The 19348-nt window shown below is 38.3% G+C and overlaps 1 protein-coding gene across 6 annotated transcripts in view; it reads left to right on the plus strand.

Annotated features, from left to right (window-relative positions):
* The window catches only part of LOC137109066 (neurexin-2-like), a 112714-nt gene that overhangs the window by 32866 nt on the left and 60500 nt on the right, over positions 1–19348 (plus strand). For 4 of the 6 annotated variants that reach the window (XM_067494423.1, XM_067494422.1, XM_067494425.1 and 1 more), the window contains 6 exons: positions 2032–2333; positions 9091–9252; positions 13310–13739; positions 14411–14794; positions 15632–15835; positions 18064–18090. In XM_067494423.1, the coding sequence (XP_067350524.1) occupies positions 2032–2333; positions 9091–9252; positions 13310–13739; positions 14411–14794; positions 15632–15835; positions 18064–18090 (1509 nt within the window). The remainder of the gene's footprint in view (positions 1–2031; positions 2334–9090; positions 9253–13309; positions 13740–14410; positions 14795–15631; positions 15836–18063; positions 18091–19348) is intronic. The other 2 variants (XM_067494424.1, XM_067494427.1) reach the window with 1 other exon arrangement.

Below are 19348 nucleotides of genomic sequence, written 5' to 3' on the forward strand. Positions count from 1 at the left end.
TCAATACTGCAAAGATAAAGTGTAGGTGTCAGAATATGTTATTGCACCGTACAGTACAGTATGTGTGTATAAATCTTAGTGAATTATGGGTAAGAATTATGAAGCAAAACAATAACAATGCCGTGGGTTTTATAATCTAGGAGACAGGAATAAGGTAAATTACAGTACGAAATAAAACACAGAGCTCTGTGGCCTGTTGTAAACATAGTGTTAAGTTTAGTTTTAAGTAGTTTGCTGTTGTCTCCACCGAGGTTGTTGCCTGTTACCCTGTTAAGATTTATGCCTTCTCCTTTATAGTTTAATGTCCGAAATAAATTTTGTAATTAGTCTTGTACACATTACTATTTATCTATGTATCTATTTATCTACAATATGTCCTGTATCTGTAGCACATTGGGTGTTTTGTTTCGTTTTTTTGTTTGTTCAAAAGCTTGTTGTCATTCAGCTCGCGTTATCAATAACCAATAAACAAAGCAGCATTATGTCTATGTGTTCTGTATTTACAGTGTAAAGATGTTTGACACTAAGGGCACATTGATAGTGAAGCTTGCAAACCATATGTTGTTAATATAGTGTGAATCTGAGAATCAATAAAGTAAACAAAATTTGCATCTTCATTCAGGTTTTAATAGAACAGTTACTGGTAGCATTTGAGAATATAATATTTGGATCTTAACTTTTTTGTTATTACAAAACTAAACTTTATACTTTAAAATCTATTATTTTCATTAATTTGATTCCATTTTATATAATTGTATTTGTCAGTCATTTCTAAAGCACTTTGCATTGCATGGACTTGAGGACCAATGCAATTCAAATAAAGGTAGAGCTGAGTTTGAATACACTTTAACTGCTTTACAAGTTTACATAACCCAGTAAAAGTTCTTTGTACTATGGGTGTAGTTTATTTATTTAGAACATCCTGACACAATTAAATTAGTATTTAAACTATACCTCACTGTTTTACAAAGGATAAGGCTGGAATTATTCTATACTTTTCTTATTGTCAACAAATCTTATGAAACTAATCTTAAAAGGTTTCTTCTGAAAGGTTTTTCTGTTTGTTTTACTCTGGTCCAAGGCATTTTCTTATTTAAATTTAAAATATCTGAAGAGAGGTTGAAATGAACATTTTTATTTAGCTTTGAATTTTTTTAGTACGCTGGGTATATAATGTATATACCTATATTGATGTATGGAACTGAGGGTTATGTATGTTGTAAATGTTGGAATTTACATTGGATATATCATGTTTAATCATGTGTGTGTTAATGCTCATCTTAGGATGAATGTATGGTTAGGGGAAGGAAGGCTTTTGTTACATAGAAGAATGTGTGATGCAAATAACACAGACTTTTTCATTAAGCAGCAAGCGCTTAAAGGCACGTAACAAAGACAGATAAGGATGAATGGTTAACAGCTAGAATGTATGTATATATGTGTATATGTGTCTTCCTTCTGTTAATGGAGTCAGCATTAACAGACTTTTTCCTGCAACAACATAAAGGCAGGTAATCTAAAGATCCCTGTCAGAGGTGAACCACGTTGTGTTCTTCTCTCCATGCTGCAAGATTTAAAGTGGAAATAATTGATCACACTGAGTTCATTCGTCTGAGAACCATTGAGTCTCAAATGCACAAGAAGAATTTCAATGACACTTCAATACTTTGGATGAGTTTGTTACTGGGTTTGGTATCTTTATCAGCTTTGTTAGCAATAAGAAATTTTACTAATGCCAGACTTATCCTTTATGTGCAAACAGTGGGCTAAATCATGTGATCTCCCATTGACTGTGCATTTGTCCTTCCCAATGTACAGTGATTCTGTTCTGTATGTAAATAGCATCATAAATATTTACATGCTTTTTTTTGAGTCCGTTTTAAAATACATGTTAAAAGATACTGTTCTCTATTGATTTTAGTCTTGTTTCACTCACTAAATCCCTTATATATCTTAACACATCACTTAGGTAGTGAACATGCTGTGCAGTGACTGAAACAATTATCTAAGATGTTTCTCCTGCCCTCTTAGGCCAGAAGGAGTCAGTGGCCACCTTCAAAGGCAATGAGTTCTTCAGCTACAACCTGTCCCAGACACCCATTCAGAGCAATCTGGATGAGATCACACTGTCCTTCCGTACACTGCAGAGGAACGGCTTGCTGCTTCACACGGGGAAGTCTGCTGACTATGTCAACCTGTCCCTGAGGAATGGCGCTCTTTGGCTGGTCGTCAACCTGGGCTCTGGTGCGTTCGAGGCCCTGGTGGAGCCTGCCAGTGGGAAGTTTAATGATAATGTGTGGCATGACGTTCGAGTGACGCGCAACCTTCGCCAGGTATGTGTGCATTCACTGCCTGACAGTCCCACGCCTTTTGCTTTTAGGGGAGAGAAATTCACACTTTTAAAAAAGGCATTGTTTATGTAGGTTTTATTGACTCTGTCATCATAAACCTTTTCTCTTGTGCATTAGTGTGACAGTTTTTACTGTTTGCATTTGTTTTGTGAAATGTGTCCCTGTATACAGTATTTTGACTTTATACAGTACAGAAACTGAAACATTGCACATTGACATACACGTATGCCTTTAGCGTGTGAATCAGATTCTTTTGAGGTCTAGGTGTTACCAGTTCCATGAAAAAAGGGTGTATGTACTTTTGTCAACTGTCAGTGTAAACACTAACAAACACTGTGTCAGCTTGTGTTGAATGTCGGATATTTCTGTTCTGTTGGATTCCCCATCTGCAGTTTGCTATGTTCTGATAGATATTACAAGCTCATATTAGGTCATCGCCCTCTTTCTCAGGAAATAGATTGCTTTGAGTCATTTTATAATCAACATCTTGCTTTTTTTACTGCACCCACAAGATTGCTGTAAAGGTCTTTTTACCTTATTGAAAGAAAGACTCAACCCATACAGCAATATCCATCATATTCATGTATGCAGTAGCGATGACATCTCTGAATCCTGTTTCTTTTTTCTACCTTTACAAAACAATAATTGTCACACAGATGCTCATACTTGACTCCACTTAAACAAAAAGCCAAAAAAAGCTATGTCAGAGAGGTCGTGCAAGAAAAAGTGGAGCTTATATAATGACTACAGCTATTGCGTGTGTGTGTGTGTGTGTGTGTGTGTGTGTGTGTGTGTGACATTGTACTGTTGTATCTACTGTATTGAAGCCAAGTACAACTTCGCCCTAAGGTTTCATATTCATTAACGCTGTCCACTGGAAAAGCACAGTGCTGAATTCCCAAACTAATTTACTGCCCGGATATGTCTGTTGCTTTAAATGTTACCCTGCTGGCACCGTGCTGCCATTCTACACTTAGTCCCATCATACGGTAACTTACAAAAGAAAAAGTTCCTTTAGAAAGTACAGTACTGTATATTGCATGTACTGTAGTTGTAGTCGAGTACGCTACCGCACACAATACAATAATAATGCATATTTAAAAGAGGCAAATAATAATAGTCAGCGCTGTTATGCGTTATATAAACCTCCAGTGGTTATGGTATGGTATGGTTCATATCTTGCGGTCATATCAAAGTTTGTGTTTGTGTTTTTTCTTTTTTTTAATGTGCATGTTCGCTTCGCTTGAGTTCATTACGGTATTTTCGTCAAATGCGCATGTGCGTGAGATGAAAACGCCTAGAAGTTTCCCAGTAGGTGCAGGATCATTTGAGTGAATAATTTTTGTAAAGTTCGCTCACAAAATGGCAGGAAAAAATGCACAGCAAAACGAGAATATGAAGATGACCACAGGACGTTTTTAACAGAGTGGGAGAGTTTTATATTTTTTTGTTGAACGTCAGGCGTCATTAGCGCATTTCAAAGCTTCAAATCTTCAGCGCCACTTCAGCTCACTCCATGCTAACATCGACCAGGAATTTCCAAAAGGGACTGAACTTCGCAAAAACAAGTTTGAAAAGTCAGGCAGAAAAGCAGATACAGTTTTAACAAAAAATTCCCGAAGCACTCAGAGACCGTAACGATAGCATCGTATCCACTGGCTTGGAACATTGCGCGGGCTAAAAAGCCACACAATGAGCGGGAGTTCGTTAAAAAATGCCTCAGTGACACTTTTGAAATCTTGTCTCCTGAAAACGACAAACTAAAACGAATGGTATCAGACATTCAAACGTCCCGCCAGAATATCGGACATTAACGCGGCTATTGAATCGCAGTTGCACTCTGACCTTCAAGCATGTGAGTATTTTAGTGTCGCATTGGATGAGAGTCGTGACATACGTGACAAGCCTCAGTTGGCAATATTTGCACGTTATGTGTCAAACGATTGTGTGATGAAAGAAGAAATCCTTGATATTGTACCATTAAAGACAGAACCCGTGGCATAGATGTGAAAGAAACAATGATGGCTGCATTTGCGAAAGCAAATCTGCCCAAACCGAAACTAACTGCAATAGCCACGGACGGAGCGCGAGCCATGATCGGATCTGTGAACGGGCTTGTGGGGCTGTGCAAAGCCGACCAAACATTTCCCGAGGTTTGGAATTTCCACTGCATCATCCACATGGAGCAACTCGTGTCTAAATCATTGAATTTAGAAAACGTCATGAAGCCTGTGATGGAAATCGTAAACTACATCCGCACACATGCACTTAAGCACAGGCAATTCAAGAATCCCATCGATGAGCTGGACCAAGGGCTTCCAGGTGACCTGCCGCTGCACTGCACTGTGAGGTGGCTGTCAAAAGGCCGCGTACTCTCTCGCTTCTTTGAGCTTTTGGATGACGTGACACTGTTCATGAAAGAGAAAGACAAGGACCATCCCGAGCTCTTGGACCTCGAGTGGAGTATGGATCTGGCTTTTTTGGTCGACATCCTGTGTCACTTGGACAGATTGAACGTGACCCTGCAGGGTAAGTTAAAAATGCTGCCTGACCTGGTGCAAGGCAAGGAGTCCCACTAAGCAACATGCATAGTAAAAGAAACATGCTATTGTGAATTATTATATTTTTGTTTGTGGGCTTGGTTGAACTTAGAGTTTGTGTGTGTGAGACAGTGCACACAATGTTCATTGTTGAAAATGACTGGCCTGTGGTCTCAGTACTGTAGGAGTCAATTTCTGTCATTATCGAGTTGGTGTGTGACTTTTACAATAAATCTGGCTGAGCAGAGGTCTGTGTGTGTGAGGAAGGGAGGGGGTGATGTTCATGTGTGCCCATGATGTGGCTCTTTGCGGTAACACAGTAAAAGTGTGGCTCTTAGTCTCTGCCTGGTTGGCCACCCCTGGCCTAGTAGATGCAGTGAACACACTGGGTATAGTGTAAATCAAGCTTGTACGGTCTTGCGTTCATGCAAAGGAAAGAATACTGATATCACGGAGAGCATGCTAACCTTACATAATCCTTGGTCAGGCAAAAAGATTTTTTTGGTCGAGCTATCAAGCCCCACCATAATGCTACCCCACACGTCCCAGTAGTAACATTATAATAACTGATTTTTGTGGGTGGGGGGACCTAGGGGCAGCTGAAATTAATTCCAAACACACTTCCTTTGTTACGTTTGTCAGTTTCAGGTTATTACAGAGAAAGCTTTAGGATCTTCTTTTTCCTGTGAAAGGGTACCAACAATTATTCTACCCCTGTACATCACCAGAGTGTGTAAACACTGGAAAGCTTGATGGTCACATATTTACACTTTAAGCAATTACTGAGCACTTACTTTTTTGGAGTTAAATTTGTCGCCAATGTGTTGATTTAGCTCTGTTTTTGTTCACAATAATTGCTATATCATAAAAAATTAAATGAAATTATCATGTTAAAACTTTAAAAACAATATTATTGGAAAGAAATTGGGTTTTTTTTTTGGATTCTGTAAAAAGACAGGGCATTTGACAGGAAGGAAATGTGACAACTACAAACCATTTGAGCAACTTCACACCATCTTCCTTTATTGATGAAACTCCAGAGTGGTGGTTAGCTGTCAGCCTGTGGAGTCACACGCAGTGTCCTCTTCTCCCACAATGGGATTTTGTTTCAGCTGAAGAATTGTTCTTTTTGTACAGGTATGGTTACAGGCCATTGAAATGTTGAAATACCATGGTTTTATATTTGTGGTGCATTTATTTTCTTTTATGCTTCAGTCTGCCAGTGCACTAAGCAGTAATTGGGAAGTCTGAGGTGCACAATTGACAACTTAATGAAATTGGGCTTCTGATGTCGAGAGGAATTCCGGGCTTTTTTGCCCAACAAAGTATCATTAACTGTAGTAAATTTGCCTGAACCATAAGTAAACTAAACAAGTTCCTCTACAACAGGCTGTGCCTTGTGCAATGCATTTAAATGTTTGATTTCTTTGCTGAAGCAGGGCCCATTTTGTATCTAAAGCTCTCATCATCACCACCAATATTTTCTGAATGTGTCACATTAACCTGTATATAAACTTGCAGCTTCCTCCACATCTATTTCCTTACCCGGGCTTCCAGAAGAGCACCAATCCAGTGCTTACATCACTTATGCTTTCAGCCATGCATTTGATCCCTGTGTAAATTGCTTTCCCCTCAGATAAGTTACCTCACTGACATGAAGATAGGGGGGGAACTGTAATTCCCAAGAGAGTAGTGGTGGAAACATTTTATTAGATCTGGTGGTGCTTTTCAAGCTAGAATTCCTCCTATTACTATTTCCCCTTCGTCTGTCTTTTCTTTTACGGTTCTGAGCTAACTGATTGCTGCTCGTTTTCTCTCCTTTTTATTGACCCTTATTAATGATGCATCCAACTATTTACCGTTCTGTACAGTACACGCAACTCACTAACATGCTCACACACCTATGTCTGTTGTTCCTTCTAAATACTGCCGTACTGTAAATTTCAAGCTTGCACATCAGTCGTATTGGGCTCTATTTAATACTGGAGATGTTAAAATATTGGAAAACTTTTGATAAAAGGTCAGTCTTAAAGTGTACCAGCAAGGACTGGAGCTTGAATGATATCCTACTGTGTGTTTCTAATGAATGATGCTTCTGCCTAATTTAATAATAAGCTTTGATTCATCCCTTACCTCAGATTTTCAAATGCCAGTATAGTAAGTATCTGGAGTGTCAAGATATAGTGTAATTATTATACACTTTTTAGACATTGGTCTAACATTGTTTTTCCACATACTGTAGCAGGAAAGAGAAAGTGGCAAGAATCAGTTTCAGGATATAAGAGCACTTTCATTTTTCTGAAGTTTCTTGATGGGCAGTTTCATCAGCCTACAGTCGAGCCATGCTATTGTCCACTGTCAAAGCCAAAGATACTCAGGCCGTCACCGGTAGACAGACAGAAATCAATATCTGCCAGGAGCAGAGAATGGAAAGGGGGGACCTCGTTTTAGACACCTGACACCTGAACACACCATGTCAGGTCATTCTTTTGTCTCTTATCCTCTTGCTTTCAACATGCCAGTGATTTGTACAGACTAGACACCACAGGTTTTAAGGAGTTAAGCTATTCACAAGGTACAATTTAAAGTCTGAGGCTTTTAATCCTTAGCTCAGAGAGTCCCACATTTTAAATTATTTTTTGTATTTTTTGCTTACTGGTGCCTGACTGTGTGATAATGGCCAATCTGCTTTAATTGCAGCAACACCACTTTGCTACTCTTATCTACATATGTCAAGGTCTGTTGGGTCTGTTGGTGGTGGTAGTGGAGTTGTTAACCATATCTACCCCCCCAGTGTCTTCTTTGTTGTTCTCATCCTTCTACTTTAAAGGAAAGCGTTCAATTTTTAAGATTTGTTCTTACTAAAGCTTGTTATTTTGAAAATACTTAAATTTCCACAGTGAAATTTCCTAATCAAAATAAAATGAAAAATTCAAACCTACTCTATAAACACTATAAATTGGGAAATATTAAATTAAAGTTTATTTATATAGCACTTTCCAACAACAAACAGGTTGACGAAAGTGCTTTACAATAAAAAAATAATATGAGATTTAAAATGTAACATCATTTAACCCAATAATCTACAGAACCACAGATAGATCCTTGAAGTACTAAAAGGAAATTAAAATCTAACAACCAATTTAAAACTAATACATCAATAAAATATTTGACCTACCCGGTCTAAATACAAAATTAATTGTAATTAGCCATTTTTTGCGACAAGTGGGAGAAAGATTTGAATGTCGTCTGTGTAATAGTGGAAGGAAAGGCTGTACTTTTTACTTTTATGTACAATATAAGACAACCACTTTGTGCAGCAAAGATGCAGAATCAATTTAGTGGTTTCCCTAACTTACAAATTAGACTTAATGTAGATATTTTAAGAGCTACTGGCCTGATTTGGACAAAGAATTTTATGAGTGACGTATTTCCACTGAACCTCAGCATTTATAACACAATGTGAATGGCCTGAGACGTTACAACAATTAACTTATTTTTTGAACATGCATGTCCTCTGCCTGGTTGGAGCTGTCATCTTTAATTGTGGATCTCAAATGCAATTTATAACAGGCAGTACAATCATAAAAGAACTATTACCTTTTCACAGTGGATTTTCCTAAAAAAAAAAATTTTTTTCCTTCACAGAATGGTTTTAATTGTTTTTAGTTATTACCCCAAATTGAGAGCTTTTCATGCGTTGCTGCAGTTATACATGTTAACAGTAGACTCATTGTCATGGCAACAAGCATATTGTTTTCCTCTATAACCCTTTTCATTCATTAACTTCCTTTGTCTCTGTGTACTGATTATACTGATATGAGAATAATCTTGTTTTGTTGCAACCAGTATACAAGTAATGCATCTTGCTATCGTGATATCTTTAATCTTAAATTAATTGAGTTTAATTGTAGCATTCACATTGCTTTGGAGCCAAAATATCAGTGGAAAGAGTATTTATGTTACACTATCTCCACTGCAGCCTTGTTAATGTATCAGAAACAAGGATCAGCCAAGATTAGTGAACCCTTCAAAGCTGTTCTTGTAATTGCTTTCAAGATCCAACATTAAGGCAAGCTCAAGTACAATCAAGAAATGAAGCATGAAATAATTAGGCCAATTCTTTCTGTTTGACTTAAAATTGCTCCCTGTCTAGTCATTTATTTCGCTCACATTGCCCTAATCCTTTCTTCCTTTAGGTAACGATCTTGGTGGATGGGATACTCACCAGCACAGGCTACACTCAAGAGGACTACACCATGCTGGGATCTGATGATCTCTTCTACATAGGGGGTAGTCTAAACACAGCTGACCTACCAGGCTCCCCGGTCAGCAACAACTTCATGGGTTGTCTGAAAGATGTGAGTACAGCTTGACCTCAGCCTCAGCAGAGGATGGGGAAATACTATCCTACCCTCTTTAGATAGCACTAACCCTTCCATAAGCAGAGCAGGTTCTGCATATAGGAAAATACACCTCACATTGTATTGATTTTTCTGTTCTAGGGCGTTTCAAGGAGAAATGTTTAGCTGAGAGACTGCAATGTGCAGCATATGCATGTATAGGTTCCTGCAGGAATCCCTTGGCAAATGTAGCACTAATATACGTAAGGAACAGATGAACACTTCTGCCACAACTTCACATGTTTTGAAGATTTTAAATTGTGGCTTGTACCTGTCACATTGATTACCTTGAGCAAGAAAGTTAAGATCATGTACTTAGTATTTGAATTAATGTAGGCAAAGCAGTGATATATGGGCTAATGCTCAATTTCAGCCTGGTCTCACAAATTTTTAATGAACTGAGCAATCTCATAAAAGGCAAATGTGTGCATTAAAAGTGAGAGAAATGCTTCCCTACCAAGGAAGGATTAGGAGACAGGACTAAAACAGCAGCAGTTTGATGTTAGAACTGCCAGGAGGAAAATAATAAGATGGACACTACATACCCTAAAGGTGTGTACATGTTTTATTGGGGTTAATGCCCAGCTCAAAGAAATTTGTTTTGTGAGAAAAATATACATGAAAGGATCTAAGACCATTTATTCCATAAATACCAATAAACTTTTATTAGGCTCTGTTCTTGATCCCTATTAAATCCAGCTGCATGGGATTCAGCTGGGAGTCCATTGCACCAAGGACAGAACTGAAGCATCACTTATGTGTGGGATAGACACAATGAGTGGCAGAAAACTAAGCTTGTAACAGCATTCACATGTTGGAGCAAAGCATAACCAGCAGCAGCTTTATTATGTGCAGGAGTGAGAGCTTGACTCATTCTAAAGATTCTGTGTTGGTAAAGGTAGATTGATGACTTTATAGAATATTGTTGGAGACTAAGAGAATGTGTGTACTAACATGAAAAGACTAGTTTTTCAATGTAATATTTCCTTCATGTGACTTAGAAAAAAGCTGTTTCATTTACTGTAGTTCTACCTGCAATATATCCAGCTTGAGATGTGGCTTAATACACCTATGGTGCTTCAGACCAATGTATGTACAACGAGTGATGTGAGTTTCAAAGGAAAGAGCACAATACTGATGTTACTGAAAAACCATTTACACGTTTGACTATTCTGACTTGTCCTAATTTTGTTAGCTATGTTTATATTTAGTCTTAGTCAATTGTTTTAGTCACGTTTTTAGTCAAGGCAAGGTGTTATCATGCTGACATAAACTAAGTTTAAAACACACCATTGCGAGCATGTTAACATGCTGATATTTGCAGTCTGCTCAGAGCCATTAGCATGTGGCTAAATATTGTATGATTTAGGGTAATCTCACAGTCTACAGCTATGTAATTTGTCCATTAAACTACCCAGCATTTGTTATAATATTAGCATTATGTGTTAATGAAGTACATAACATACACATTTGAAAGCACTCAAGTGTTGGCTGAATGATTTTTAAATGGAATGTCTACATAATTACTCTGCAGTGGGAATACACTGAATTGAAAATGAGATGTTATTTATGGACAGGTTATTGTCCCAGCACTGCTGCCAATGCTGCAACCTCCGCTCTGTGGGTGGTGTAGCTGGTGGTGATGTTTAGACCTACTACTGCTGTGCGTAGTCACGCAGACAAACTGGAAGCAGGCAGGGTAAATATGATAGGATAAAGAGTCAAGACGATGGGATGACAAACCCAAAAAGTTCCGTTAATGAGGGTGAACAGTTGCAGAGGCAGAGCTGATCAAATGGGATCAGCCTGTCAGGAAATCCAGGAGCCAGGTTCAGAAATGGGTCAGTCCAAGCCAGAGCTTTGAGTTTGGTGAGGAACTATAGGAACAAAGCCCTGTGGTGAATAGGGAAAAGAAATCACATATTCATCTTAATCCACCTGGGAAAGATAAGTGAGCAGTGACTAAAATACAGTATTTATTGTAGAAGCAGTGAATCTGGATAGGTGGATGTGTCTTATTGCACTGAATGTAGTTTGGGCCATGACTAATCTCTGTAGACGTTACATGATAACAAATGTGAGTGCTGCGGCATGGAGGCCATCAAGTTCATCAGGTAGAGGATAAATAATGGCCACTTTCACATGAAAGTCACGACTACAACAACTAGCAGGGAGAGATGAATTTGTCTTGGAAGTCAGCAGCTTATTGATCTGCAGCATGTGTGCCCATAGGATATCCCACACCCCACCATTAGGTTTTTCTACTTTAATGCTTCAGATATTGTACCCAATCTGGCTATGAAGAATGTGTTCACACAGCAGAGAAGGTCTTCATTCTCCGTCTGCTGTTATCCTTCATTGCTTGAGCATAAAAGACATGAGGGGCTTTGTCAATCAACAGTACAAGAGCTTTATTCTTGTGTTTTGGGATACTCTCTAATCCTTGTCTCATAAAACATGTGTCTGAATTGGTGAAATGGGATTCCACATCCTGTATTGTCCTTTGGCTTGTATAATAGTCGTGCAGAGGTCACAGCTTGCTTTTTTGCAACCATCAATGCAGCTGTGTTAGATGTGGTATTCCCAAGGGGGAAAAATATATCTTTGTACCTGCTATGCACTGTTCCCGCTTTTTAAGTTGATTGACTCTTTTCCCATTTCAAAATTGGTACTTACACTCATTTCTTGCTGGTCAGTTTCACCATCTGATTTCTCTGCTTAATTAGTCACACCAAGGTGGTGTGAAAGTGTGATATTGGCTCAAATTGCCTTTGCTCTCCATTGTTGGCCCTCTGTGTAGTGTGTGTGTCACCTCAGGCAGTGACTGGTTGCAGAGTGATGTGGCAGATAACAGTGGGCTCACGGTGACTTACCACTGATACTAAATGAGACAAGCATTGTTGTCTTCTGCTGTGTATATTGATGAACCCAGAATTAAAATAGAAAATAATAAAGTAACACAGCAGAGAAGTCTCCACGGGTATTGTATTGAAGTATGCTTTCAGCTTAAACAAGGGATTTGTTTTTGTTTTAGTCTAAGTAAATATCTTTTTTAACAGCTGGTTTTGTATTTCTCTCCATTTTCATTGACTGATCAATAGCCAGACATTCCTCAAAGGCAGAGGGCAGGTGTTTTTTTTTTTTTTTTTTTTTCTTTTAGCTGCTCTTGTATCAAATCCTCAGAACTGAAGATAAACAATCCAATATTTGCCATTTTACATTTACTAAATTTGCCTCTTTAAGTCATACATTTTCTGTTGTGTTTTCCTCTTCTCTCCCACCCACTTCCTTGCTTGCTTAAGCTTACTTTTTTCAGTTCACTTCATATGAATACGCATACAGTAATTGTCTGTCATTGTCTGATTGTGATGTCTGTGAATCCCCCGCTTCAAATTTAAGATTATTCTTTGTATGTTCCTAAGTCTGTCAGCTAAATTTCTAAAATGTAAATGCTTGCATTTGCGTCAAAATCTCAATGCGTTTTGTAGTTTCTCAAGCATTTCAGCTCCCTTTGTTTTTTCTCATCACAGTATCAGAGTTATTGAAGAAATTATATAGAAATCCTGAAAATATTTCGATCAAAAACCAGATTGTTGTTGTGGAGAAGAAGAATGTCTGCTTTCACAAATAATTTAAAACATTTTTTTTTTTAAATTTTGCACTGTATCAGAGTAAAATATAATGGTTTTCGTTCTAAATGCTGCCTCTGTCTCAGCATGGATACACAGCATGAGATAGGAACAATCAGTGAGACAAACTGTGGTTGATTTTTTTTTTTTTTAATGATTGCAGCAAATTATTCTATATCCTTATAATTAAAGGCACAAGTTTATTTGACTGTAGAACTGAAACCTTCGCCACATATTTTCATTTGATACATTCTCTTTTTGTATTTTTGAATGATGCTGTGTCATATCGTTTTTAATATTCATTGATAAGTAATATTCAGCCTTAGCACTGATTTTATTGCTCTCCCCAGCTATTGTCTCACCGTGACATATCTATCATTTATTAGGTCGTCTACAAGAATAATGAGTTTAGACTGGAACTGTCACAGCTAGCTGAACAGCGAGACCCTAAGATCAGTATCCATGGTGACCTGATATTCAGCTGTGAGAATGTGGAAGCCCTGGAGCCAGTCACCTTCGACACACCGTCTGCCTACTTGACATTGCCCAGGTGGAACACAAAAAAGACAGGGGCCATATCTTTTGACTTCCGCACCACAGAGTCTAGCGGCCTGTTGCTGTTCAGCCATGGCAGTCTGCAGGGAGCACAGCCTGACAGGAAGCCCAGGGCTGACTTCTTTGCCATAGAGCTGCTGGATGGATTTCTCTACCTGGTCATGGATATGGGCTCTGGCAGCATTAAGATGAAAGCTAGTAACACAAGGCTCAATGATGGCGAGTGGTGCCATGTGGACTTCCAGAGGACAGGGCGCAACGGTAAGAGAATTATGTGAATTCAGGGGAAGCCTTCTGTCTGCTTCTGTTGCTGTGTATCTCCACTTTTAGCTATGGAGTAGAACATTTTCCAAGTTGTGAAGTCACCATATGATTGCATAGATACTGTCACATGGGCTCATTCTTGTTTTTCTTCAATGAAGAACAACATGGATGCGTATTCATCATTCATTATGACACAATTTTAGTTGTTATGATATATGTATATAGCATTTTCAAAATGTGTGCATATTTAACAAGTGGCCAATTAGACAGTTACCCACCTCAAATTGAGTAGTCTTTGCCTAATTATTGCAAATCAAACACCTCCTTTGTCAGTAGCAGCGAAAATAGACACAGTTCCCTCTATTACTTCTTTCTTGACATTTCTATAAATGCATTTTCTTCCTGCTTAAGCAGGCTAGTATGACAATGCAGATTTGTCATTTAAATTTCTTTTTTCCAGAGCTAGTTTTTATTTTAGCATAAAATCAGATCCTGAGCACTTGCAGTGCAGTTTTATTATCCCTGCTATTTAAAACAGACTAGTGCCCACTTCCTCATTCTCACTGTTTGTTCTCACCTCACTTAGCAAAACCCACACACACCTTTTCTTCATTTTCAGCAATAAGAATATTGTGCAAGTTGACTCAGTCTTTATTCCTGCCCTGCAGGCTTTATCTCTGTGAACAGCCAGCGCATACCCTTTTCTGCTAATGAAGGCAGTGAGATTCTTGACCTAGATGGGGACATGTATCTTGGAGGTTTACCTGAGGATCGTCAAGCCCTCATGCTCCCCCCTGAGGTATGGACAGCCTCCCTCGGCCTTGGCTACGTGGGATGCGTGAGGGACCTCTTCATTGACGGACAAAGCCGTAATCTGTTGAGATTGGCTGAAGTTCAAAGCGCCATAGGTGTCAGCAGCTTCTGCACCCGAGAGACTCATGTCAGGTGTGCCAGAGACACATGTGCCAATGGTGGACACTGCAGAGAAGGCTGGAACCGCCATATTTGTGACTGCAATGGTACTGGCTACCTAGGTTCCAGTTGTGAGAAGGGTAAGAGTTTCTGGGAAGGATGGTAGTGAATGGAGAACATAAGTGATTTTAAATTGCTTCTGCAGAGCTTTTAACACACTTTGGCCAGTATATTATCAACCTAGCTTTGTAGTGGCTGGAAACTGCCTGCACAGATGAAAAATATGTAGATCCAAGGAAAAATCATTATCTTAATGTCTAAGCCTCCCAAACAATAACAGTTTCATTTGCAATTGCAGGATGGTCATCTACATACTGTATATTGCCATTCCGTGTCTGATGAAATAAGAACTTTGCCACGTGATCAAAATAATCGCCCGTGTCCACAAAGTGGTCTAGGTGACAATGAGAGAACAATTGTTGTTTTCATTTAAATCACTCAGAAGTAAATTACAGTATTTTTCTACAGTATAGTGAATCATTTATGAATTGTCAGTATCATGGGCTATGGGTGTTTCATTAGAAAACCAGAGCTTCTACAGCTGCATGATTCCTGTAACACTCTGCAGTTAACCATGCAGATGGTCTTTTCTCAGAGTGAGGCCAAATTATGCAGCTAATAGTATAAGGGATGTATGAAAATCCCTCTTGTATTGCACTATGATGAGTTTAAATCCCTCAGAAATTTGATTGCTGCTGAAAACTCACCCCCTGTCTTCATATGCTTCAGGCTTTTTCTGCCATCTGGTGTGACTGATGAAAATTGCAATCTAAAATTCTATCATGTGGTACCTGAGATAAGCTCAAACAGAACTCATGTTTGAATCCATAAATGCCCTTTTTGTGTTTTTAATTTAGTGTCGTGATCCCTTCTGGGCCTCAATGTCTGCTATTGCTTCCTATTCTTAAAACCCACAGAAGCCACCATGGTGAGCTATGACGGTAGCATGTATCTGAAGGTGGTGCTGCCAAGGACTCTACACACTGAGGCAGAGGATGTGTCCCTGCGCTTTATGTCCCAGAGGGCGTTTGGGCTGCTGATGGCCACCACCTCTCAGCAGTCAGCGGACACTCTGCGTTTGGAGCTGGACGGAGGCAAAGTGAAACTCACTGTGAACCTGGGTAATGCTAATGCGGAAAATGCAGGCAGACAATACAAGTTGACCTTTAAAGATTTGTCGCCCAGACAGAGTTCTCATGATATTAGTTTTGTCTCACACTCTCCCATACCAGTCTTTATACACAATAACTACAGTTGCTTAAAAAAAGCCCACCTCATTGTTCATTTGCATGCATTGAATACGTACAATTACTTGCACTTTATCCAGAGACTTGAGGTGGTTTGTAATATTAACATTATTCAGCTCTTTTATGTTTATCTATTTAATTAGGAAATTAAATAATTTGGGTCAATTTAAAATAAAAACTATAACTAAATAATGTAATATTGGTAATGTGGTTAAAGATATTTTTTCAACAATTAACAATCATATTCCCAGCAGTACTTTGGTTTACTTACATTGGAAATACAAATTAAAAAAATCAACAGTTTTCAAACTAATCACTAATCACTTTATATCATACAATATACCATCCCAATAACAACTCCAACACATCTACAGTTTAGTTATGAATTTTAATCTCCCAGCAACTACAGAAAATTACAAAAGCAATAATTCCAATTTTTATTTTAGTTTAAATTAATAGTTTAATCCCAGTCAGATTAAAATTCTGTTCTTTTGGAGTTTATAAGTCATTTATATCATATATCTATATAAAGATATAGTTCAAACTTGGAAAAATTTACGTTCAGCCTTACAGCTGTGCCATGGACGCTGTTTTTATCTATGCTTTTATGGCAAAAACTTAAGCAAACATTTAAAACATATTTTTCTTTATTCTTGAAACTAATTAATACACTTGTATAACTACAGTGCCTTTTTAAGCAACCGTAGGTGTGTATGTATATTCTCTCTCTCTATCTCTCTCTCAATTCATGGTCAGGTCCCATCTGACCATCTCAGCTCTTTCAGCCCTTCAATGGCTTGTCTGCAGTTCAAGGAGAAGGCAGTCAGAGACCAAATCCATCATTATGCCAAGATATTACCACTTAGGCTCCTCACACTGTAAATGTGACCATTGTAGTTCCCTCCCCTCACATTTACTGGCCTTTCCAGTTTAGAGCCGCTTCACTGAACAGAGGGTGCCAGTGATGGACTCTTTCTCACACAAACTCACACACACACACACACACACCTGCAGGAGGAAGTCACTCTGGTCTCTGGCTGTCTGTATCCACTGCTCTGTGTTGGTTGACAGCTTGAGAGCACTCCTCAGCCACAGGACTTACACCAAAATATATTAATGTACAGTTAAATAAATTGGTTTCATTATTCAGAGAATGCAAATGATGAGCTGGGAAATCCATTCTGAGGCTATAAATTGAAATGCTGCAGAAGGAAGCAGAAGATATCAGCTCCTGTAGACATGAAGAAATATTACAAATGCATCACATTTGTGCTGTTGTCATTTTTTTCATGGTGTAGGCTTCATTGTGGCTGAAGGTTGTGCAAATCGCCATTTTCCTCTGTATTTAACTTGGAAAATATATCCCGGTCAGGCCTGCAGAGCATTTAAGTGAACAGCAATTTGAGTTTAAAGTTCAGGCTTTTGAGTAGAGTTTCAATGGTACAGTAGATCACATTTTCTCAGCCAGTATAAAGTATGATAAATTGCACATTCATGGACTTCTCCATAGATTTCAATGAATTGAATAATCATTGTAGGCATGGAACAGAACATTGCAAATAACAACTTTCTTGAAAAGGATTCTTTTTAATTATTTATTTTATTTTACACTTTTACAAATGTTAAAATCTTCATTATTATCTCCAAAGGAAATGCTAAACCTAGTTTTTCTCACAGCATGTTTGCTGAATTACCTCAAAGCACATCACTTGTGGTATCTGAACCAGTGAGATTCAATTGCTGATGCTGAATGTAAGCAGCCATATCGGAGTCAATGCCAATGCTAAAAATAATACTGGTGCACCTCTACTTTTATGGCCAATAAAACTCTCATTGATCCCAGCTTTGATCTGGTCTGTTGTGCTTGCAGCAATGCCAGATACATGCTGAGGTTTTCCTTTCACTCACTGTTCATTTTTCTAATGTTATGTACACTAAAGGGAGGAAAGTGGCGGTTTAGACTCTCGAGGCTGTCCCCGGATGGTGGGCTCTGAAAGCACTAAACTGTCTGCAGAATGTACCTTGAAGGATGTGAAATATTCTCCTCTTTTGTGCTATTCTTTTTTCTTTTAATCTCACCATCTCACTCTCTCTCTCACCAGATTGTATCAGGATAGACTGTAATCTCAGTAAGTGTCTCCAATGATTATTTACTGTACCATGATTTAAAAGATTTGCACTGTCCTATAATCTTGTGCCTGTTCATAAGAATCATTACAAGGATAAGAACAAGAATACTGTGGCAAGCAATAGTATGGATAAATATAATTGCATCCTTTCTTTGCTCCTGGATTGCACATTTCAGCAACAATTTAAATTACACTTTATTATAGCAATGTAATATTGTAATCAAATGTAGCCTTTTTTTGTCTTGCAATAGTCTACTGTTCTGCTGCCAGTGTCATTCATTTGCCTGTGACTAATTTGTTCATGTAGCCGATAATTGGGGAGAGTTTAAGTACAATCAGCAATTATCTGTAGTCAAAAAAGCAGTGCTCAGTCTCAGTTTGGGGAAGAATTCAATTTTGCTACTGGCTAATCAGCCGAGATTAACTCAAAGGTTATTCTGATCAGCAGATGATTTTGAGACAATGCTGTCAGCTTCCAAATTAGTCTTTTCTGTTAAATGTTGAAATGTGTGAGAGAGATGACAGGTTGTTGCAGCCAATCCTTCTCATTTTTTGAGAGGACTTGTGGTGGATTATTTTCTTTTTATGTAAATGAAATGAATACATTCAGAACAAATCCTTTGAATACACTGAGTGTCTAAACTAATTTTCATACATCATCAGAGTTGTTTTTTTGCTTTGTGCTACACTGAAGATCTTAATTGTGAGAGACATCCAGGAACAGACTGAAGATAAAATGAAGATTGAATAAACATGGCAATAAAGACAAGAGCATCCATCAAATACATTTTATAAACCGTGGGGTAATTAAATGAGAAAACACAGTTGTGTTGATTAGTAGGCAGATCTTTCTCTGTATTTGTGGTATTCTGCTCTCTTATGAAATTGAAGGGGTACTTTAGGTAGGGTGTAGTGCAGTAATGTTAGAATTAATGATGTAGATTGTTGCTCTCACCTGATAGTGAGAGGCAAGCAATTTAAGTTTTGGTTCAGACTACAGCGGTGTGAGAAATAGATAAAAGCTATTGCCAGTGGAGAGGTGAATGGCTTTCAGATATGGATCATCCAATACAGAGGAGGCTTATGAATTCTTATCACTATAATCGAGTGTGGGCTGAAAGCTTGTTTCCACCCCTCACGTATGAATAATTGCTTGACTCTCCAAAGTAAAATGTTTAGCTATTAACAGTCCATTTTTTTTGGTTATAAAGCTTTTTGAAACTTAGACATCAGAGTATATTTTTGATTGCGCGCAGCG

The sequence above is a fragment of the Channa argus genome, chromosome 24 (assembly GCF_033026475.1).
Source record: "Channa argus isolate prfri chromosome 24, Channa argus male v1.0, whole genome shotgun sequence".
In the NCBI taxonomy this organism is placed as follows: domain Eukaryota; kingdom Metazoa; phylum Chordata; class Actinopteri; order Anabantiformes; family Channidae; genus Channa; species Channa argus.